At 41.9% G+C, this 24,029-nt stretch overlaps 1 protein-coding gene across 3 annotated transcripts; it reads right to left on the bottom strand.

Annotated features, from left to right (window-relative positions):
- Window positions 1–377: 377 nt before the first annotated feature.
- On the bottom strand, window positions 378–6,503 carry mad2l1 (MAD2 mitotic arrest deficient-like 1 (yeast)). Of its 3 annotated transcripts, none has more exons than XM_044182842.1 (5): window positions 6,325–6,503; window positions 4,869–5,072; window positions 3,388–3,508; window positions 1,004–1,107; window positions 378–897 (listed from the first exon to the last, which is right to left on the bottom strand). In XM_044182842.1, exons 1-5 carry the CDS (start codon window positions 6,386–6,388, stop codon window positions 725–727), a joined length of 666 nt encoding a protein of 221 aa, XP_044038777.1. In that variant the 5' UTR covers window positions 6,389–6,503; the 3' UTR covers window positions 378–724. The 3 variants fall into 3 exon arrangements, with proteins under 3 accessions (XP_044038777.1, XP_044038778.1, XP_044038779.1); XM_044182843.1 differs by having other exon boundaries at window positions 3,388–3,529; window positions 4,926–5,072; XM_044182844.1 differs by having other exon boundaries at window positions 4,926–5,072; window positions 6,325–6,500.
- Window positions 6,504–24,029: the final 17,526 nt, after the last annotated feature.

Raw genomic sequence — 24,029 nt, 5'->3', positions numbered from 1 at the left:
CTCTGGGTTGTCTTCTCTTTTTGTTTTCTTACATGTACATGAGAGGGCATTACACCAGTGAGAAAGGTTGGTTTTTTTTTTTGTTTTTTTAGATAAGAGACTTATGGGTGTCTACTGCAGGTGAGACAATGTAATGCTGATATGGTACCATTATGAACGTGTTCCACATCTGCAACTGTCAACACTGCTGAACACTGTGAGCCAAGTAAATGGTATGTCCCATTTAAGAATAATGCTTATTTTCTGTGTTCTGTGTATGGTTCCATAATTTGGCTTACTGTGTACGCTATAAACCCATACAGAATCACCTGGAACCAACCAGTGACTTTATGTTGCTCTGAAACCTTCTGGTCAAAAGCAGTAAAAACACAAAGAAATCTTTGCAAAAGACATTTATTTATGATATTTTATAAAAGTTTAACATATAAACCACTAGCTTCTAAAACAGAGGTTGACAACTTAAGAGAAAGGGGAAACAATACTTCTTATGAGAAATATTTACATCAGTGTGGAGCAGGTTGCCGCCACAACCTTCTCAAACAGACAAGTGAAGTTCAGAAAACAAAGGCAGGAGAACACAGGGTCCTCCGTGTACAGAACACTGGACAGGGACGCAGACAGTGAGGTAGGACAGGGCAGTGTAAAATCTACAGCTTTCTATAAGGGGCAGTGGTTGGTGTTATATACAGCTCAGGGGGTGGAGGGGGGACCATGGTTTAGAGGTTTAAACTGAGTCAGTCCTCCTGTACGCCACCATGCTGTTCACCTTGTGGATGGAGGTGGTGAAGGAGCGTAAACGCACCTCCTCTGATTGGTCGATGATCTGCGGTCCAGACTCTTCCCACTTTTCAGGAACCAACAGGTCTTTGTCTGTGTAGACAAGGAGGTCAAATGCACCTGGAGAGGAGGGGGCAAAGGATTAGTCAAAGGTCTCAGTTTCAGTTCTGGATTATGGACTTGTAAACTGTCAATCGTTAGTTAGGAAGTCTGTCTGGTTACTCACATGGCGTCTCCAGCAGCGGCAGGAACGTCACTGTGGCTGTTATCTGTCTGATAACAGAGCGGATCTCATCCTGAATGGTCTTAATGGACTTCTCTCTGGGAGCACTGGGTAACACAGGAGAACTGAGTTTACATGCATGATCTGTCCGGTCATAATGGCCGCCATGAACGCGTACAATTGTATGAATGTTATTGGATGTTACTTGTCAGCTGAGCATGAATGAAATAGTTGATCAACTGATACAAGGGTGACTTCAGTGCTCCGTCTGAACAAAGGCAATGCTCTGGATTCACAGGATTGTGCCATGCAGAGAACAAGCTTGTGCCGTTACGATCGGCTGCCTGCATCCCACACAGTCTGCTGAGTGATGGCTTGACACATGTTACCACAGTATGGTGGTGTGGCCATCCTTTGCTTTACCTTCAGTAATGCATAAGTCTCAAACAGGCTTTGTTACAACCCCTGATTTAAACATTTCCTTTTGAGAAACCCAAAACACTGCAAACAAGGGAATTTGGTTCTGTGGCAACATGTCAGCCACTGTTTTTGTTTTTCGAGTGAATTTTTGAAAATGCCTTCTAAGCAGTTGCTTATGATAAGGCTGGAAATATTCTCTACTTTTTCTTGTCAACAAACCCCATGAAAAGACCAAACTGTCAAGTGCGACTAAACATTTTCATTGGTCGCACTAGTGCGCCTGAAATTTAGCAGGTCTGATTAAAAAAAATTCTGAATACAAATATTCTCTAACAAAACACCAACTGGGTGTGCGGCGGTGATGCGCCGATCGGCTCTGACGTGATCCGAATCCGCACGTAGACTACACACACTCGCCACCCACACGAACAAATTATTTTCTCTGATTTAGAAACGCACACCGGCACCGGTCCCTGAACGCTATACTGCCTTTTATTGCCCGTGCAGTTATGTCACAGGAAATATCGCGGGACATTTAAGCAGCAAAACTAACAACTGTAGTTATAAACTTGACAGGACAGAGGAAACTCTCCAGAGGAAACAGAATGAAACGTTTAGCTTCTGAAATACATTTTTAGACAGCTGTGATGGAGCTCAGGATTTATCAGGAGGACGGCTGCTTTACTCCAAACTCTTTCACTGTATGAACCTGGACTGTGTGTGTGAAGAACACAGAACATTAAATAACATTAGATCCTGACCGATCCTGTCGGCGTGTCGGGAGATTTGAATGATCAATGAAGTTACGCTGCTGTGCCTCGTGTGTAAATGCGCACAGTGTCTCTCTTAAGGGGGAGACGCTTCACCACATCTGTATTAATCAGAATGTTCATTTTTATGACCCGGCCCACCAGATCCACGGATATAACCGCGATCATCACAACTGGGAACAGTGCTTTTGCTGTCGGAGCACCGTCTCTCACTACTTTCCTTCTCTCTCTTAACAGCTCACAAATTTAGTTTCATTTGTAAAAAAAGGTTCAGTAATTTCCTAAAAACAGCTGGGCACTGTAGTTTTTATCAATCGTTACTCAAACAGAAGGAAATAGTGCATTTGTTGGGGACTATTTTCAGCGGCGGATGAATCCACATGTGGTGCTGTAGCGAGTGTTTGGGGCAGCAGGACGGTGTGTGTGGGGCTGAGTCAGAATAAACTCCAGTGTGTGTGTTCTTGGTGATGAAGGAACATGTCACCCAGTGCAACAGTGTGACTTTTTAATAGTTTCTGGACAGAGGAGGAAGATATATCAGGCTTTGGTACTCACGCAACACTTGTTAGATACATTTAGTGTTGGTTCGGCTCTGCACATGGGATTTGTTGACAAGAAGGAAAATATAAATCACCGGACTTAAAGAGTAACTTAACCCCCAAAGCAGTTTTTTCAGCGGAAAACTGTTTATGGGTATTTAGTAGTGTCGCTGATGGATTCAGGTCCAAATCTTGAGATTTTGGTGCAAAGTATTTGAATTCTACATATTGTGTCACATGTTTCGTTGCTCTGATTGGTTGTAGGTCTATCCAATTGCGCCCCCTCCCAGCGCTGCCATGTTTTTCACATTCTAGAGGCATTTTTGGAATTTCCAGGGTAGAGGCACTTCAGCCAAAACTTTGGGGTTTAGTTACTCTTTAAACTGAAAGTGTGTGTGGCCCTGACAGATGAGTCATGACTGCCATCTGCTGGAGTCTGACTGGACTATGACTCGATGAACACACAAAGTCCCAACACACATTCTGAGAAATGTTGCCTTAAATGTTACAAATACATACAAATTCATTACTATCATTCATCACCTAAACTCAAGAGTAAAGTCGTCTCAAAAACTGTTCAACTATTTGAAAGATTGCTGTTAAATAAACTATTGCTTCTCAGACTTTTCAAGGCCACGTAGACAGTAGAGGAGCTGACCTGCTCTCCTTGGCTGACTTGTCACACTCGATGTCAAACTGCCATCTCTCCAGCACCTCGTTGGTTTCCAGACACGTGATCACCAACACCAGCTTCTGCACTGTGCACTCAAACAGCCACTCTGCAACCCAGAGAACAGACCCTGACACCGGATAGTCTGAATGGGTTCTAATACAATACTGCCCTTCTTCAGTCAATACAAAATACATATGAAACAGTCATGCACAGATATACATGTATTTTTACAGTCGACTTGGAGGACTCTTCATCAGAGTGGTGTTGGAGTCTGTCTCCTGTTCCTTTAAATACATTTAGCTAATTAGTCATGTGACATAAAACATTCCCAAAAAAAAAAAAAAAAAAAAAAAAAAAAAAACATACAATACAATGAGGACAATATTACAATTATGCTGGAGCTCACAGTGGTATGCACACTGTATGTGCATTCTCAAAATGTTGAAGCTATAATGAAGTGTACAATTTGAATACAAATTATTTTTTATTTTAGATAGGTGCAGCTGCATAAGAAGGAGGTCATCTGTTTTCAAATGTCAGATAAAACTAGTTAAAATTTCAAATGGAGCTGGAACAATGAGTTGATTCATTGATCAGTTGAGCGACAGAAAATGATTTGATAAATGGGTTAATCATTAAAGTGAGACTAAATGATAAACTGAATCTCTTTGGGTTTTGGACTGTTGGCCAGACAAAACAAGCTATATGAAGACATCGGCTCGGACACTGAAAATTGTGATGGGCTTTTTTCACTATTTTCTGATGCTTTATACACCGAATGATTAATAGAGAAAGTTTTGGGCCGATTAATCGATAATGACAATAATCGTTAGTTGGAGCCCTATACCGGACTCAAACCAGACAGGTCCAAGGAAAATATCAGGTTCTGGGTTAGGGTCGGCCCGTTTTCCTGCATAAAGCTTCATGCTCGGGTTGGCTTCAGGTTTGGTTTTTTACAAATGTAATGTATTGAGAAATGTCTCTGTTTGACGGTGCCAATCATCCACTGTGTCCACTGTGTGGACTCGTGCCATGTTTAGCAAGTATATAAGCGATGCCTAATGGGAACAGTGAGAGAAACAAGAGTGTAGCCAATGTGTTGCATTAGTGTTGTGAGCCAACTGCCAATAATGAATTATATAAAGCAATAATATGGCTTTGGGTCTCAAATTTGGCAGTACAGGTCAGATTGAGCCAGGTTGGGTCTTAAAGACACGGGTATGGGCTGGGTTCAAGTCTCAGTTATAGGCTCTCGCACAGAACTACAGTCCATAAACCACATCAGGGAAAGGGAAGGACTGTCCTCCCAGGGGTCTTTGGGGAGGATTCAGGGGATATCCAGCAAATAACTCAGTTCAGTTCAAAATGACTGAATTAAGTTTCTCTGTTGCCTCTTTCAAAGTGAAACAACACAATGAGACCATTTGGACTTTTTACAGGTTTCACTTTCCCCATTGTTATCTTACCACTTGCCACAAAGCTGTGGAAAGCCACTGTATAAAGAAGCAATCCACTGAGGCTACCTTTGAGTTGAGACACCACGTTGGTCAGGTAGTTCTTCAGTTTGGGATCAGTGGTAAGTTGCAGGCTCATGTCATAGTGGGTGACTCTGGTGAATGTCTCTGGAGGATAGATGCCCCGCTGGTACAGGATGCTGTTGATGCCAAACGCTGTGGTGGAAAGAGTGAATCGAATGGGTCAGATGAAAGATGAAAGATGAAAATTCAGTGATCAGCAGAGGCAAAGTGAGGCAGTCAGGCGGCTCACAGTTAAAGCTAGGGTAGGTAACGCTGGAGAAACTAGCAAGAGACAGCTGGATTTTGAAAGTATCCAACTGAAAAAATCCCACCCCCTCCCTTCAGGGCCTCCCCCCTTTTCATGCATGAGTGCAGGGGCACAGTGGCAGGTAGGTAGGCCATCCTATCATTTTATTCGGGCCAATGAAATGATTGGATGGGCTTATTACAGGCCTGCGACCTGTTTTCATTCACACAATCAAATTAAATAATACATCAAAACATACCACACCTGATAACACTACAGCGCCGGTACTATCAAAGCAAAAAGGCATGTAGGAACATGTAAAAAAAATATACATATAAAAAGTATGCAATGTTAAGACCTATAGAAATGTATTGGAATGAATGAAAATATACTCTATAACAAACTTACAAATAAATAAAAGCAAATTTAATCACAGAGGTCTATCTAGACGAGTGTAGATAACATTTACAGATAAATGTACGTAGCATATGTAACAAAGGTAGCATGTAACGTCACAGTACCAGTTTTTCTGTTTTCATTTTGAAAGTGTTGGCTACTTTAGCTTTGCGATTGAAAAAAATACAGTATTGTTACAGCTGCTGAATGTCTGCTTTGCGATGTAGCGTTGGAAACACAGTAAGCTAACAGTAGCGAACCCCGTCCACAAACGCTGCCATGCTTACTGGCAAACATACAACATACATCACATACATCTCTGGCGAAACGTTACAGTGTTCTGGTGAATCCAGCATATATAATAACTTACACCAAGCAGCATCTGACATAATACAGTTTAAACTTTCAACTCGTGTCTTTCTCCGGTTACATTTGTTACGCTCGAACAGTTAACGTAACGTTAAGTGCGTGGTGGGCGGTGCACTTCAGTGTGAACCCGTTCTAGCTCAGAAGTTAAAATTGTAACAAAACACATTGAGTTTGGTTGGTTGTGTGCTCAAATGAAGCGTGGAGCGATAGCATTTTCGATTCAATACTTTATTTCCAGATTTTTTATGGCGCTCCTATGGCTATGCGGAGTGTCCTAAAGCTACACTCCTAAGGCCCAGACAGTGACGTTAGCATATTAGCACTGCATTCCTGCGTGTCGAGAGCGTTCAAAACGATCTTCTGAAATCAAATACCTTAAATATAAATACTTACAGAAGAACTCGGCCACTAGCTCCGCGCTTCCTTTGAGAGTAATTCCTTTCAACGTGCTGGTCATTTTCTTACACTTTTGGTTAAATTCTCGACAATGAACCTTTGTTGTATTTTTTTTCTGTCTAAGCTTCAACTACCCGCCGTCCAGTTTGAATTTTGTCAGCTCCACACTCGTGCGCATGCGTGCAAGATTTCGGCGCACTGTTGATGACGTCTCAAATTACGTTTACAATTCTTTGACACTAGAGGGCAGTGCGTAACAACGCAACGTTATGCTCGGCGTATGTGATCTTTTTACAGTGAGATTACGTTGACTGTAAAGTCACTGTAAAATCTCACTGCATGGTGGGAAACAACGGGCTTCCCCTGACCAGCTTCTCATTGGCTCATTTGGACAACAACATTACATTTTACATTCACATATTTGATCGGATACATTTCAATTGTATTAGTTATGTGTGTCAGCCCAGAAAAACTGAATTCATGAATTAGCCCGGTGCAAAGTGTTCAGTAATATTACGTCATTCGATTGTGGCACGCAAATATTTTGTAACTGGGTGCTGGGACATGAGGATTTTAAAAATAAAATCTGAATAGACTCATTATTGAGCTAATGGGGTTATTATTATAACATTGTAGCCTGCAATTACATTTTAAGTGGGCGAGGTTAAAACTAACTGAGCTCGAAATGCAGTTATTACCTGACAGGGAAAGCCTCCAAAGTTATGTAAGATGTGTATTTGAAAGGTTCAAAGTTCAAAGTCCCAACGCCTTCATTTCTAATTCTGAACAAGCTTCATAATATGGAAACATAAAATGTCTATCACAGAGTCTGTAAGCTCAGTTAGAACTGTTATATTGTATGAGATTTACCATTTCACCTATATGTAGTCATTGTTATAGTGTCAAAAAAAAGCCATATATATATATGGGACCTGAGGAAGTTAATTACCATGTGACTCTTGAAGCCAATCACATGCCAGCTCCTGTATATAAATGACACGCCTTCCATTTTCCTCCATGCTCTGAAGAAGGCCACCAGGCCCAAACGTCAGCTGTCTGCTGACATGGCCAGAATAAATTGGTGAAATTGAGATTTGTGAACTTTGTCCTGAAAATCTGTGTGTGTGCTACCTTTTAACCTTTGGGGACTCATTGTTGGGATTTTAAAATATATACTTTTTTTTGAGAAGGTAACGGAACTGTATCTTCAGGACAATATCGCCAAGTTCATCGTTTTGCATGTTCCAGTGTTTACCCTCCTGTTTTATCTTGTTTTTGTTTTTGATTAAACTTTTTAAATGTATTTCAATGTTCTTTTATGTTTCCTGTAAAGCACTTTGTTGTTAAAATGTGCTGTAAAAACAATGCCTTGCCTTAAACTAGCTGACTTACATTTAATGTTAGCATTACGTCTGATTCTGTTTGGACAGACTGACACCATATTGCTGTGTGAATGGTGCACGACTGCAAGACATTAACATACAGCACCACAACTCAGCAGGCAAAGGCAGATGACGTGTTTTTTTATACAGTTGAGTTTATCATTGTGGATATATTCAAAGTCCAGTCATGTCAATCTGCTAATGCTGCTGGCTTTATTTTGAAACATAGTGATCTAAATAATACATCTACGTAATTAACAACTATATATGCATTTGCTGACTACAATACAATTGGTACAATAAGAAATCAAATGTAAAAACATATAATAGGTTGTTGAAGCCATATATGACTGCATTAATTAACACTATTTCAGTCCCAATTCTACTGTATCTCTTACTATAAATGATAACATCTCATCGTAATTGATGTAATCATCGATGTCTGTGTTACAGCATCAGTATGCTAGTAACTTAGTGAGTGTAAAATAACGTCTGAGAGTGCCTCTGCCCATGCCTTTGGAGGGCTGGGTCCGCTAATTTTTGTAACGTTAATCGTGCAGACAATCCAAGCAGCAGGCCACGTTATGCAGCGTGCAGAGATGTGAAAGTAGGCAGGGTTTGAACTTCTCTCTCTCGCTCTCTTTTTTAATTCGTCACACAACTACTTCCGTAACTTCTCACGTTAACAACCGAGCGCAACACCATGAATGTCTTTGAGGAAAGGACTGAAAAATGACTATTTTCCATTTTATCGCTTTAAATACAACAGAGGAAAAACCTAGTGAGGGAACGCGCTCCATCCGTCCCCATGCTGGCGTTAGCCGTTGCACCTGAAGATATTTTAAAGCTCAGTCTGCTCTCTTCTCAGTGGAAGCCCCGCTGCTTCCTGCCAGCTGAGGGAAGTGATGACTGTATAAACCCACAGCAGTGAAGTCATCGTACAGAACACGGATCATGGCCTGCCTCTGCTCATTGACGCATCTTTTTTTCCCTCCCACAGGCATGTTGCCATTCATCACTGGCCTCTCCAAAAGATCCATGAATACTGACAAAAAGGAAACACCGGAGCCGCTGCCATGGGAATCCAGAAGGCACACAACTAACTTTTGTTCTGCATAAGCTGTCCAATACAATCTAACAGCTCCCATGTCTCTGTTGTATCAGCAGAAGTTACCTGGCGTCAGTACTGTGACAACAAGAAAAGTCATAAAGTGTACTAAACCCTTCCATAACGTGAGTGGAGGTGCTGGGCAGCCCTGTCCACTTCCACTTCCACAAACACAAATCTAACTGACATGATTTAAATGATTAGGGGACAAAAAAATCAGACTCTTTACAGTCAGGGTCTTATTTGCTTAGTTTGGTGCTTCGTTCCTGTTTGACAGTATTTAATAATGCTGCGGTGGGTGGAAATTTGGGTTCTTAAAAGAGATAAAAGTTGGAATGCTAAATCTAAATTTCATTAGCTTGTGTACTTTGGAAATACTTAAATACTTTATGAATAGTTACATTTTTGTATGCCTGCTTTGAATTATACATGCTTGGATTGTAATACTTGTCCACACATGCAGCCAATACATTTACAGATGTACGAACTGTGATCTAATAAATTTGCACAAAGTCGTGCAAACTGTAATCCCTCAAGCAGCGTTGGTTGGTTTGTGGTCATTTTTAACTTCAGCCCGGCCAATTGTGGCAACACTGACTCCAGTCCCAGTGTGAAACCCAACTGGTGTCACTTTAACAAGTCTCTGCTGGTCTACACTAACAGCTCTATGGTTTTACATCGAAAGACCTCAGCACCACATTCGTGTTTCATTACAGAGACTGGGTACTGGCATCAAGCCCTCTCACAGAAAAGCCTCTCTATCTGTTTGGCATCATGAAAATGATATTTCCTTCTCTTACTTGTTCGCTGTGCTTATAAATAGTTTTTCAGGGAACAAATCTGAAGTGTAGCTATTCAACTGCATAGGAGAAGTGAAGAATTTAGGAGACAGAGCAAGAGATATTGGCCTTTCATTCAACTTCAGAAAGCCTGATCAGCCAGTCAGATGGTGATACGATGGTGGCTGCTGCCGAACCACAGCCCTGAAAAGGTATTTTGGTAAATTAGTAATTAGTAAGAATAAGTAACTTACATTTTATTACGTACATAGTGTTCTCCAGCGGTACCGACTGACCATGATGGTACTGGGATCTCATTGGTGCAAACATTGTGTGGGCCGGCACTAAAACCATTACATAATATCACTTCAATTCCAATAGCCACACAGGCCATTATCCAGCTTATTCCATCTGTGATCTGAGAACTCCCTAAGTTACTCCGTGACGCTGCACATTAGTTAGTCCGTGTCATGATTTGAATCGCAGTGTAATGTAGGGAGTGCTGAGGCTGTATGACTACCTGCTGCTGTCAGCAAACTCAACATTTAGTGTGCAGGAGCTTTGACAGTGGCACTCAGCAGCTGTTGAAATCACATGAACGAAACAGTAACATCTGTTGAATTCAGAATAATCATGTTAACAAGCTAGGCTAGCACACATCTCCTTTTGAGTGGAACACAAACTTAATAGCTTGCAGGGTCCTCCCAAATGTTGAATACATTGTAATCGCATAGTGACCATGGGCTCTATTGTCCATGTCTCATTACTCATGCATTTCACATACTAAATTTGCATATTACCAATGCACATAGTAAAGTTTATATACTATTATTAAATACTATTAGCAAGGGCATAGGTTTGGTTTCTGTCCTCTGGAGTTTGGACACTAAGAGGACACTCTTTAGACAGATTTTAGTGAGTAAATCAAACGGAAACTGTGACCTCTGTGAATACTCCAGTACTAAATGTGTACAGACATATCAGCGTGTCCAGCAGTTTCGCACACTGACATTTGCTTCATGTGCATATTTGGCTCAACTCTCACACTATGACGTGCAAAACATTCCTTCAGTCCTCACCCACAGCCTGGGAAGGTGTGTCTGTAACATTGCTGATTACATACCATCAGTGCAGAGCATGATGAAGTGCTGTCCCTGTACAGCGTGATGAGGTGTTTGCAGCGCAGTCCTGTCCTGCAGGTGCTGCGTTTGTCCTACTTGGAGCTGACTGGCTGCAGTGCTGGGCGTGCGGCGCTCAGCCGGCTGGACCCGTGCCTCGCGTTCCCTGGCGCTCCGTATGCAACAGCTGGAGCTCTGCAAATGACCCTTCTCATTCACACGCAAGCACACACGCATTCCTGCATTCCATTCTCGTAGATACCCAAATCAAATGTGAGCATATTGTATACATACACATGCACAAATTGTATTCAGCATGTTATTGTTGACAATATGACCCTGTCTTTGTGTGTAAGTGTGTTTCTGTCCATCTACAGCCTTGTGACAAATGGTCACACCAGTTTGTGTCATGATGAACAAATTCTCAGTTGTTTTTCAATTAAAACCTCTCTGCCAAAGTGGAGCCATAGCTTTCAGCATGTGTATTTATTGTAAGCACCTTAAGTTTATCAGTTTGAACCTATAAAAAGACTCTCCGTGTAAAGTCCCTGCTTGTATTTGTCTCATAAAGAGTTCCTTCCTTTTACTAGTTAGTTTATACGACAGCCGACAGGCCCGTTAGAGTCTATCTAAACATGTAGGCCCCAACCACGGACAGATAGCCCTCCAGAGTAAACAAGGTCTAACCAATGGTGGGTGGGATGAGAGCATATACAGTTACTCAGTCATTGTCAAGCCACCTGCACTACATCCACATGCAATAACTCCTCCCTGCACATGTCCAGAAATGTCTGCAAGCTCTAGCATTAACAAACAGCACACACACCAGAAGGGGAGGGGAAATGGTTTTATTGCTTTCTGCAAGGACAGTGATGTAGTCTTAAAGCTGCACTCAGTCTCAGTTAAATGTAAATCAAAGTACCAAGAAATCATATAACGTGATCCAAGGAAACTGCACAGTGCGCTTATGTTTACCAGCCTAGAAGGTGTGTGATGCTTCAGTTGAAGTTAGTCCCATTTGTGACCTTAATACTCTGTATGTTACTCGGTCTAGAATGATAAAATGTTTGCCAACCTTCAACTTTCACGTTCAGCTTCTAATGGTCGGACCAGGGCAGTGGTGGAAATACTAGATCGAAATGTTGGTTTCGCCCCAGGCAAGCATTGTAGTATTCCAGACTTTTGATACAACCTGCTGCTTGATAACAGGTAAAAAACTATAGGTCTTGATTTGCTAACATTCATTCTAACCTTTGCTGAGTCGCTATTAGTCCAAATTTAGACGATTAACTTTTTAATAACCAAAGTTGTTTAAAGTTGTTATTAAAGTGCCTGTATTTATTAGTTTGTAAAACAAAGAACCATTACTTGAATTTAATATGGCTAGGTTTATTTTTTACAACATTTTCAGGTACACAAGCACTGCATAATGAATATTTGCAGAACCCAAAATAAAGTTCTTCCAGATACTGAAGTTCCAAATGAGAGAGTACTTTAGATGTCCTGTCTTTTGACTTTACTTACCATTTAGCGTTTGAGCTGGTTGCATTTCCTATTTTCCTACTTTTGAGAAAATGCTTGTGGCTTTCTAACATTCACTATAGTGCTAGCGTCAGCATGGAGGATCAGAGTGAACGATCCACCAGAAAATATTAAGTTCTCAGGGTTAAGATTAGAATCAGCATTAGCTTTAGATTAGGACAAAGGTTAGGTTAGGTATTCAGCAGAAAGGGTTAGTGTTAGGGTTATGCTTGAAACAAACTAGTTTGTACAAAGAGTCATCCGACCACGTCTGAAAGTGGTGGGCAAAAGAGTCTAGAAATATTCCCAATGGCCACACTCAAAGGCAGCATGAAAACAGATATGTGTGGACCAATAAGGAGACTGTAATGTTCCACAAATGAATGCATGAAACAAAAATAAATGCCATGTTTCCATTGTGTTTTCTACATGGTCTTCCAGAGCTTGGCATTTGACTGGTACTCTTTTAATCACCATCTGCTTCTGCAATGGTTTAAAGGCACCGACTGCAGAATTAGTGCCAGCAGCTGTTTATCTCAATGCGCCCAACCCCTAATATTCGCACAATGGCAGTGGGTCAAAAAACACATTGATTCGCTTTCTTTTGCTGATTTTCTGGAAATTTGGTTAAAATTTGTGCCACACTTGGATGAAAACCTAACTATAGCCTCCCCCTGGCTGCACCCCACTGCCTCCCCTCTGCACGTACAAATGAAGACAACACATCTTTGGACAGTGTCTCCTGGAAGGCATTCTTGGTGTTGCACTCGTTGTACATATGGAAAGTGATGGAAGTAGCTGTGCGAAGTTGTTTGGAAAGTTACAAAGATTGTCTGCAGCCCTTAGACAATGTGTGTATCCACAGTGTAGCCACTGTTGTTCTCGCAAGTATATCAGTATTAGTGTTTCAAGTCTTTGCGTGTATTCCTGCACACCAAAAGGCAATGCAACAGCCTCCTGAACACACACATTTTTCCTTTGACAGCTGCTATTTGTCTTTCAGCCAGCAGCAGTGAAATGATTTTATACCTTCTGTGAGTTTTCAGGATGTATTATCGGGCCTTGTGGACGACTGCTGCGAGAGGGTGATATTTCACTTACATTTTCTCTTCTCTCTCATCTCTCTTTTATAGTGTCTCATTGTACCTTTTTCCCAGTTTGTCTCAATTTGCAGGATAAACTGATCTGATAAATATTCTCTTTTTGTAGTAACATTTTTCTCTTCTTCTCTCCTTCTCCCGATCCAAACAGAGTTATTTATTTGTACATCTTGGCCTTCGAAGACTTTCCCACCAGCCCTGGTAGTAATATTTCCCATTCATGGTCATACTTTTATATCTGCACGCTTCCTGGGGCTAACAAAACTGATTTATACATGCAGCCCTCAGTTTTGTTGATGAAATGTTTCAAACACATCTGTTGAGCTCTGAGGGGATGGAGGGATGGACAGAGAAGAGTTGATGGATGGGTAAAAGAAGGACGGACAGAAGGGGGAGGAACATAAGGAAAAGGCAGGGCTCGGGACTTTCTCAGCTCTTCTGGCACATCTGTCCTTCCTCCGTCCCTGCAGCGCTGATGCAATCGCGAGGGCACACAAACTAAAACACATTCATCTGGCTCTGTTTAGCTACGCTGCCTGCGTGTGGATTACTGGATCTCCCATTATTTAATAGCAGCTTTGGTGTAACATGGAGTGATGTTTATGTGGCCAAGCTTCAGAGAGCCAAATGTGGCCCTTCACAGCAACCGATGAAATCATGCTTTGAAAAAAATTGTTTAATAGAACAATGTTTTCCATTTGGCTGATGCTGTTATCCAAAGCTTGTTATAATATCATAATAATTTTACAAAGTATGAAACTAGAGCAAAACACCGATTTAAGTAAAAGTATATTGCTGTTATGTTAATTGTCATTTTGCTTATTATGTGAGGTTCTGACAGTGTGATGATGACTAAAGAAGGTCATATTTAAGTCTGTCCTCAGTTTTTACCACTACATCACTGGACATAAAGCACAACATCTGGTTCCACAACTACACACATTTTTAGCATTGGGTGCCCAAAGAAGAATTGAACCACTAACTCTTGCTGACCATTAAGGCCATCTGAGCTAACCACTATGAGTTTGTCTCTGAATTAATAAAGTCATATGTAGCGTTTTAGCATCAACAAACCACCACATTCATTTTGAGACATGAGTATATTTACCAAAAACAACTGAGACAATCGCTGCCAGTCTTTAATGCCCTGTGCGCTGCATGTATACTGTATGTCATTGGTTTAGATTTGGTGGCTGATGCCGTGCAAACTGTTGGGATTTACAGCGGTTAAAGGGGCACCAAATTGTGTAGGTGAAATCAATTAAATATGGCTATCAGAATAATCAAAGATAATCATAAATAATAACTTTAATTAATAAAGTCCTCTGGAGCAGCGTTCTTAAACAATGGAAATGATAACTAATTAATTGATTCAGTCTCATAAAATACACTAAACTATCAATTTGTAACTCAGATTAATAATTAAATTAGTAATTATAACCAAGTTCCTAGTACTGCACTTTTCTGGACTGAGATGTCTGGTGTTCTTCCAGGGATCTGCTGTAGCCACTCCTCCAGTTTAGGGGTCACTGCCCCGAGTGCTCTGATGACCACGGGCACCACTGTCGCCTTCACCTTCCAGGCCTTCTCCAGCTCTTCTCTGAGCCCTTGGTATTTCTCTAGTTTCTCATGTTCCTTTTTCCTGATGTTGCCATCACTTGGTATTGCCACGTCAACCACAACAGCTTTCCTCTGCTGTTTGTCCACCACCACGATGTCAGGTTGGTTCGCCATCACCATTCTGTCAGTCTGAATCTGGAAGTCCCACAGGATCTTGGCTCGGTCATTCTCTACCACCTTTGGAGGTGTTTCCCCACTTTGACCTCTGGGTTTCCAGTCCATACTCCATGCAGATGTTTCTGTACACTATGCCAGCCACTTGGTTATGGCGCTCCATGTATACTTTCCCTGCCAGCATCTTACACCCTGCAGTTATGTGCTGGATTGTCTCAGGGGCGTCTTTGCACAGCCTACACCTTGGGTCTTGTCTGGAGTGGTAGATCTGGGCCTCTATTGCTCTGGTGCTCAGGGCCTGCTGCTATGCAGCCATGATGAGTGCCTCTGTGCTGTCATTCAGTCCGTCCCGCTCTAACCATTGGTAGGATTTCTTGATATCAGCCACTTCAGTTATGTTCCGGTGGTACATCCCATGTAGGGGTTTGTCCTCCCATGATGGTCCCTCCTCCAGCACCTCTTCCTCTGTTCCCCATTGCCTGAGACATTCACTGAGCACGTCATCTGTTGGGGCCTTATCTTTGATGTACTTGTGGATCTTGGATGTTTCATCCTGGATAGTGGCTCTCACACTCACTAGTCCACGGCCACCTTCCTTACGGCTAGCGTACAGTCTCAGGGTGCTGGAATTGGGATGGAACCCTCCATGCATGGTGAGGAGCTTTCGTGTCTTAACGTCTGTGGTCTGTATCTCTTCCTTTGGCCACCTTATTATTCCTGCATAGTATCTGATCACTGGCAGGGCGTAGCTGTTTATTGCCTGGGCCTTGTTCTTGCCATTGAGCTGACTTCTTAGGACTTGCCTTACTCGTTGAAGGTATTTGGCAGTTGCTGTTTTCCTTGTTACCTCTTCAAGGGTGCCATTTGCTTGTGGTATTCCAAGGTACTTGTACCCATCCTCAATGTCTGCTATTGTTCCTTCTGGGAGTGAGACCCTTTCTGTGTGGACTACCTTCCCTCTCTTCGTCACCATTCGACTGCACTTCTCAAGCCCGAATGACATCCCAATGTCAGAGCTGTAGATCCTGGTGGTGTGGATCAATGAGTCGATGTCCTCGCTCTTAGCACATAGCTTGATGTTATCCATGTAGAGGAGGTTCCTGAGTCGGTATCCATAGCAAGTCTTGTTGATTATTTGGCTGAGGGGGTTCAGACCTATGCAGAACAGCAGTGGGGACAGAGCATCTCCTTGGTATATGCCACATTTGATGGATACTTGTGCAAGTGGCTTGCCATTGGCCTCAAGGGTGGTTTTCCACAGCCTCATCGAGTTTGCAATGAAGTCTCTTAGAGTCCTGTTGATGTTGTACATCTCCAAGCATTCAGTGATCCATGTGTGTGGCATTGAGTCATATGCTTTCTTGTAATCAATCCAGGCAGTGCACAGTTTGGTGTGTCGGGTTCTGCGGTCTTGGGTGACTGTCAACCAGGAGTTGGTGTTTGGCTCCTCTGGTTCTTTTGCTGATGCCCTTCTGTGCTTTGCTCATGTATTGATCCATGTGTCCACTTATCTTAGCCGCGATGATGCCTGACATGAGCTTCCATGTTGTGGAGAGACAGGTTATTGGCCGATAGTTGGATGGGACTGTACCCTTTGCGGGATCCTTCAGGATCAGGATTGTACGCCCTTTGGTAAGAGATTCAGGGTGCGTCCCATCCCTTAGCAGCTGGTTCATTTGTGCTGCTAGGCTCTCTTGGAGTGCAGTGAGCTTCTTTAGCCAGTAGGTGTGGATCCTGTCAGGGCCCGGTGCTGTCCAGTTTTCATACCTGAGACCCTTTCTTGGATGTCTGCCGCTGTGATGGAGACTGGATTCTGTTCAGGGAGGTTGCTGTGGTCCTCTCTCAGAGCCACCAGCCACTGTGCATTGCTGTTGTGTGATGCCTCCCTCTCCCATATACTTTTCCAGTACTGTTCAAAATGGCTCCAGCCTTGGTGGGTCTGCTCTGCTGTTATTACCCTGCCATTGAGCGTACACTTTCGCAGGTTGAGTTGCGAACAGCCGGTTTATTCTTCTGGCTTCATTATCAATTGTGTACCTCTTTAGGCGGCTGGCCAAGGCTTGGAGCCTTTGTTTGGCAGTTTCGAGTGCTTCAGGTATGGGCATCTGGTTGTACTTCTTGGGTACTTGCTTTCTCATTGCACCTCTCTCGGCCTCTGTCAGTTGGCTCACTTCTCTCCGTGCCTCCTTGATTTTTGCCTCCAGCCTTCGTTTCCATGGTGGGTACTGTTGGCTCCCATGGTTGCTCTTATAGCCAAGCATCTTGGGATCACTGCTGCTGAGGCGTATATCAGCTCATTGGTTTCAGTGATGGTTGTGGTATGCTGCATTCACATCTTCTAGGAGACTTTCTGATGGTACTTCACTTAGCTGTTGTAATTGGCGTCGGGGTTGCCTTGCATTCATTCTCGCCATGATCTTATCTTTCAGGTTTTATTTTGTTTTCTCACTTTTCTTTCATATCCTGATTTTATAATGCTCAGTCGTGCTAATGTGCAAGACATGAGACCACCTTTGATCATTATTATTATATTTCATTCATTTTGTTGTTGCTTTTTGTAAACTGATTATATGGGTCAGATATGTGCAGTGTAATGTGTTTTTATATCTATGCCACAACACATTATGACAGAAATTAATAGAAATAGGTAAAAAAAAAAAAATAACATGAATAACATGGAGTAATTGCTGGACTGATAAGATCTGGACCAAAGTGATGTTGAGATCCCGCAATACTAATCAATTATCTTACAGTAAGATGTTATGTACAGAGATCTAATTACTTTGATTCTTCCTCAGAAGTTTATTCTTGTCATTTAAATCACCAGAAACAACATTTAGGGGTGTGTGTGTGTGTGTGTTTACATCCAGTGCTCTGTGTATTTTCAGTGATATGTCAGACTAATGTCTGACCAACGTCTCAACCACATATCCATAGAGCCATCATACCCTGAGGCACACACGTACACACACACACACACACAGAGCCATGTTATCATTGCGGAGTTGTGTATCCAATGAGAGCTAGCACGCAGTGATGTAAAAGCTCTTTTCAACTCTCATGTATGGTGAAAGAAGTCAGTGTGCCGCGCAGAAACACTGCTCATTTATTTGTGTCAGAGCAACCTGACTCACACAAACACACACATTTATACACACACTGACTGCAGCCCCAAGGCCACCTCCAACCTGGACCAGCATACACTGGGGTGGCTAAAAATAGCTCAGCAGGGCCACTGTGGGCTTCCTTTGTGTGAGGCTGGTTGGGACGTTATTAAAACGTACGCCCCGAAGCCCCGCACTCCCACACCAAGACCGTCAGTCAGCCACGCGATTGCACCACCAGGACTTTACTAACCCACTTCTTTTTACTATATCACAGAAAAATGACATCCGATTGTGTTCAGGGTTATGTTGCAATAATGAAATTCAAAAGGAGCAAAAATGCACCTCTACAAGCAGAGGAAAATAAATGGGAGAGAGAGAGATTTACTTTAATTTTGATTTCTTTTAACTTACGGTTTTCATTCTGTATTCCTTCATTTGTATTTCCCATACAGGAAAAATACATGTCAAACATTCATTGTCATTGACATTCTTTTGCACCATGATATTAGGCAGAAAAAAAGCATTGTGAACATGAACCTTAAACTTCTTTTAAATTAAAATTTTCAATGTTAAAACAGTGTAATACGTATGATAACTTGAAGAAGCAGGAGCACTTTAGAATGGCGGGGACAGACTTTATTCTCTAAGATGCAACATAACATGCCTTCTAACACGGTAACTTCTTTTTATAAATTCCGCAGCAACTGGATATATAAATAACAAGTACAGTAAAATTACTAAGAAATCATCTTCAACATAACATTCAGTAAGCCAAAATCACTGTACTACTGTATACTGTGTATTCTGAATAGTTTCTCCTACAAGGAAATGTAGGCTGTTACAGTGTGATATGGGATACATGTCAACTTCAGTATAAGGAACTAAACAGTAAAATAGTTCACCAAAGCGATAAAAACGAGTATAAAACACTCATAGGTAGATAACTTCTCTTTCTGTATACAATCAAATATAATCAGTGCATTTTTGTGAGTTATCAACATAGGATGAAAGCCTTGTGTCATTACAATTCATTACAAATGATTTCCATCCGCATTTACAAACACTGTACATTTTAAACATATTTTGAAAATGTGACGGGTCTTACTTTTGCAGTTCTGTGCATCATGTTCTATTAGCATCATTACAAATCTTTTTCCCCCCAACTGAAGTTTAAGCTGCTTTTCCTCCAAAAGTACCAGGAACTTTTATCCCCAGGAACTGATTTTCCAGGAACTAAAAAGTTCAGCCCATTGTTGTGTGTGTTTCCACCGCAGTCTAAAGACTCACGAAGATTAGGCAAATTACACCCATTTGGTTACACCCATCACATAGCTGTACAACTCTATTGGTTTAAATTATTAAACACATCACCTGCAAGTCAGCATAAGGACCTTTGCTTATTTTAACCTATGCACTCTCACCTGTTGGAAAGCAGTAGCTGAGCCGCTGCGCCAGAGAAGGCCGGCCTGTGACCCAGCAACGCATAGATCCAGACGGTCAAACCACTGCTGCTCCACTGGTCGGAGCTCGACCAATCAAAAATGTTCGGCACAGCAAGCCCCACCCCGAAAGTCCCGGTACTTCTGAAAAGTACGGCCCCCCAAGCAGGGACTTTTTGGTGGGTAAAAATGTCCATGGTACTTAATTTAGACCCATAACAAAGACATCTCAAACAATGTCAGCTGTGCATTAAAAGTGACATAATTGACCAAATCACACTTCATAGACTCTTTCATGTTCATGACAGATGTCATGTCAGTCTTATGCACACCCCTTCAAATAATGTGCTACAGTTTATTTTTATACTTGTTATTATCACTGTTAATGTAGTTGCATATGTGTTGCTGTATGCAAAAGATATGGTCAAGATTCTTTTCATTTTCATCGACCCCAGTTTTGTTTAGCTAGCCTATGTGACTTTTGCTAAACAGCAGCCACTATGGCCAAAAGTGTTATTTACGGGATAATGGTAAATGCTAAAATGTAGAGGAGCGAGTCGAGAAGAGTCATAAAGTCAGCAAAGTGACTCAGTAATGTCAGAATTATTTATCTGAAGTTTGCTAACATTAGCCATATGAGCTAATGGTCATACAAGACCAAGTGAGACTGTAGCAGCAAAACCCAAGTGTTGAAATTAGCATTAGTGTTGTATTGCATATGAGTTTAACTTTTCATTTGTAAAAGGAAGAGTGTAATATTTTGTCTTTCAAATGTTACACAGTCTGGCTTTACATTATGTTAACAACAGACTACTCTTTACTTTTTCTCGTTTTACCCAAATTCAGCTGTCTGTGTATTTCTGTCCTCTCGCCTCTCTCCACCGCTAAAGCTGGAGCTGCAGGCCTTGTTTTGGTGTGACACAACAGAGTCTCTGTGCCGCTCTGGTAGGAGCGGAGGAGGGGGGAGGAGGTGAAAATGGATGCTTCCCAGGGGAACAAGCCACTGCTCTGGACACCATGATCTCTAAAGTCCAGTGTTGAGATTCACCGGGCTGATCAGTTCCAACCAGCACTGAATGAGGTAGTTAAACAGTTTTTGGTGGAAGAATGTGTGGTTATGATAAGCTTTAACTTTTAAACCTTCATGTTTTTCACATTTAAAATTATGGACTGCATTTATGTGATAGATCGTTGGCAGGTTGAATCTCAGACCACCATTTCTGTTCAAGAGGTTTTCTTTTTTCACAAAAATGGCTTCTTTGACACCCCTTTCAAACCAACTCCTCTCTCTACTAAGAATCTTCACCTCGCTGTCTTCAAATGTGCGGTTTGTAGCTTTTAGATGCAAACGCACGGCGCTCTGCAATCCTGAGTTAGCGTGTCGTCTGTGCTGATAAAGTCTTTTGTAAAGTGGCTGTTTGGTCTCGCCTATGTACCGTTCTTTGCAGTTTTCCTCACTGCATTGAATGGAGTAAACTACATTGCTCTGTTTTTGTGTGGGCATCTTGTCTTTAGGGTGAACGAGTTTCTGTCTTAGAGTGTTGCCTGGTTTAAAGAAAACAGGAACATCGTGCTGTCTAAAGATTTTTTGTAGCTACAAAGGATCTTTAGACAGCACGATGTTCCTGTTTATGTTTTATAGAACAAAATTGCTTTTAATGGCTAAATTATACACCTTCATTTTGAACATCTATTCTCCAACACTTTAAAATAAAGGATTATCCTGATTTTCTGATGGCATGGCCACCCTTTAAGAAAAGCTATCATTATGTGTTTATCAGTGGTGGAACTAAGTACATTTACTCAAGTACTGTCCTGAAGTGCAAATGTGAGGTACTTGTACTTTACTTGAGACTTTTCTTTTCTTGCCACTTTCTACTTCTACTCCACTTCAGAGGGAAATATTGTAATTTTTATTCAACTACATTTATCTGACAGCTTTAGTTACTTTTCAGATTAAGATTTTTACACAAAACATATGACGAGTTTATAAAGTATTTTGTTTTGTTATAAATTAAACTCCCCAACAGTTTATACAAGTACAGCTGAAACGATTAGTCGATTAATGGATTAGTCGGTTGACAGAAAATTAATTGGCAGCTATTTTGACAATCGTTTGTCATTTTTCATATAAAAACATTTCATTGTTGCAGCTTCTCAAATGTGAGGATTGGCTGCTTTTCCTCTGAATGACTGTAATAATTGTAATGTTTTGTTAATAACGTCGAGCTTTGGACTGTCGGTCGGACACAACGACATCGTGAAGGCATCACTTTGGGCTCTGGGTCGTCGTGACGGCTTTTCTCACTGTTTTCACAAGTTTTACAAAGCGAACGATCGATCGATTGATGGAGAAAAGAATCAGCAGATGGATCCAGAATGAAAAGCATCATCAGCTGCAGTCCGATCCTGACAGAGCCTGTTTCCAGGGTCACAAATCTTTGCTTGATTAGCTACCTCAAACGGGAGGAACCTTTATTTCACTCTGGTGAGGTTTCTGAACACTTTACACAGGGCGACTGTTTGCAAAATGGATCTCCTGCTTAATATTGTGGAGAATCTCTTTATTCGGGTTTTGCTGCCACCCATTACCTCCAAGACCTTATTGTTCCTTGTGTGCCATTTTCCTCCTGCTCAGTAGGAGTAGGAATCATGTTTGTTCACAACTTGAGAGGCAGAATCATTTTCACTTCTAATGAGGTCCTGGAGCCAACTGTTACTGATTTTGTACTAGGTCATCCGTAAAAGTCTGGTTGGACAGTTTCTGCTGATGAGGAATGTCATACCAGCTTTCTTTTTGGCTGTGCTGAAGAGCACCTTCCTTGCTCCTCCTGGGTGCACTGACCTCTGTGGTGTTCCCATCAAGTTCCCACCACGGCACCCAGCTCTGGGTCTGTGTTAAAGTTGACTCTTTATCGTTATCGCAGATCTATTTTCTGCACTTCTGCTATGACTTAGGAAAAATCTCTTCCACCCTTTAGGAGAAACACTCCTACTCCATGGAATAGACCACATGTTATAGCAGGGGTGGCGAGTCTTTCAATGTCCAGAGTACCCGATCCCCTCCACCGGCCTGCCTTCCACGCGGCGTCGGATGCTGCCCCATGAAAACCCCCGCACGGTGAAGCATGAGGCGCTGCGGACCAGAGCCCCATAAGGCGCACTGTGTTTCCAGCAGCGGAGAGAGGAGGGCGACGGGGCAACTGCTCCCCCAGTTGTGGCTCGAGCTCAGCCCTTAGTACCCCAGCCTGAATGACCCAGCCCTTAGAGCCAATCCCCAAGTTACGGATCTGATTCACTGATGATTGTTTATCATTGCATGTGATGAAGTCTAAATCTAAATCTTTTTGGGTAATATTTTTCTGAGTAAGATGGATTTATTATATTGATTATATCACCATATTCACATTATATTGCATTAAAAGATTGATAGATTGTACCCAGTTGAATAATAGGTGACTGATATCTCTGGTGAAGTCTAAGTATAACCGATGAAAGTTCATGTCCAAATGCAGGTGCCTTCTTGATATTGTTAACTGAATAATTAAATAAACTTGTGTAACGACTACACAAGCACATGATGGTTCACCAACTCAATCAAAGGCTCTAGCTCACTTCATGCCTACTGGTCCTCGCTTGCCCTGTGGTGGGCATTGTTTTGCAGCTGTATAAGCCAATCTGCAAGCAAAGAAAATGTTTAAAGTTTACAGACAGAATGCACCCGTACAATGTTTATACTGCAATTTGTGGTCCAAACTGTGGTCGACAAAATATATTTTCACCTGTAAATATTTTAGTTACAACTAGATTGAGCAAGCAAAGCAGTTTTTTCCCAACAGCAACAGCGTCTGAAAAGTTTATTCAACATTTTGGTTGAAAAAATATGATACAGAAAGGCAGCTAAGTTTCTCATGCAGTCCTAAAGAATCTCATAAGGTCCTAACATAAACTGTGGCATGGACTTTTTGTTGTCTTCCACCTTAGCTTTCCATCTGCAGCATGATCTAGTCCCCTGCTGTGAAACCGAGAGAGGATTATGTTTAGGCTCCCTGACAGCTGATGGACGGGGGATAAACTGTATGAGGAGGTGCAGAGGGAATTTTTATGTGTGCAAAAGGCTGACTGATCGGCATCTATCTGGGGGTGTGACCTTTAACCCACAGAGGGCACTGTGGGTCACTGAGAGGAAGCGTGGAGGTCACGCGGTGTGAACGGTGGAAACTGCAACACATACATATGTAGCTACCTGTGTTATTGAGCCTGAAAAAACAGAGAGATTTGTGTTATCCACAGCAAAATAAGTGCAAAAGTAGATTTTAAATCATGAAACCACAAAAAAGACAAGTAAGATATTGTAAGCATGGAGTGAACTTTCAAAGGAAACAGAGAGGAAAGGGGGGAAATAAGGAACAAA

This window comes from Siniperca chuatsi, linkage group LG22 (genome assembly GCF_020085105.1).
Source record: "Siniperca chuatsi isolate FFG_IHB_CAS linkage group LG22, ASM2008510v1, whole genome shotgun sequence".
Lineage (NCBI taxonomy): Eukaryota > Metazoa > Chordata > Actinopteri > Centrarchiformes > Sinipercidae > Siniperca > Siniperca chuatsi.
This window is presented reverse-complemented; position numbering and strand designations above follow the sequence as displayed.

Bases quoted from the DNA above. Each gene is read 5' to 3' on its own strand.
- mad2l1 (XM_044182842.1), bottom strand. From the start codon at position 6,388: ATGACCAGCACGTTGAAAGGAATTACTCTCAAAGGAAGCGCGGAGCTA. The intron at 5,073-6,324 runs GTAAGTATTTAT...TTTCCACCACAG, and splicing joins GCTAGTGGCCGAGTTCTTCT to CGTTTGGCATCAACAGCATC. The intron at 1,108-3,387 runs GTCAGCTCCTCT...TGTGTTACCCAG, and splicing joins AAGTCAGCCAAGGAGAGCAG to TGCTCCCAGAGAGAAGTCCA.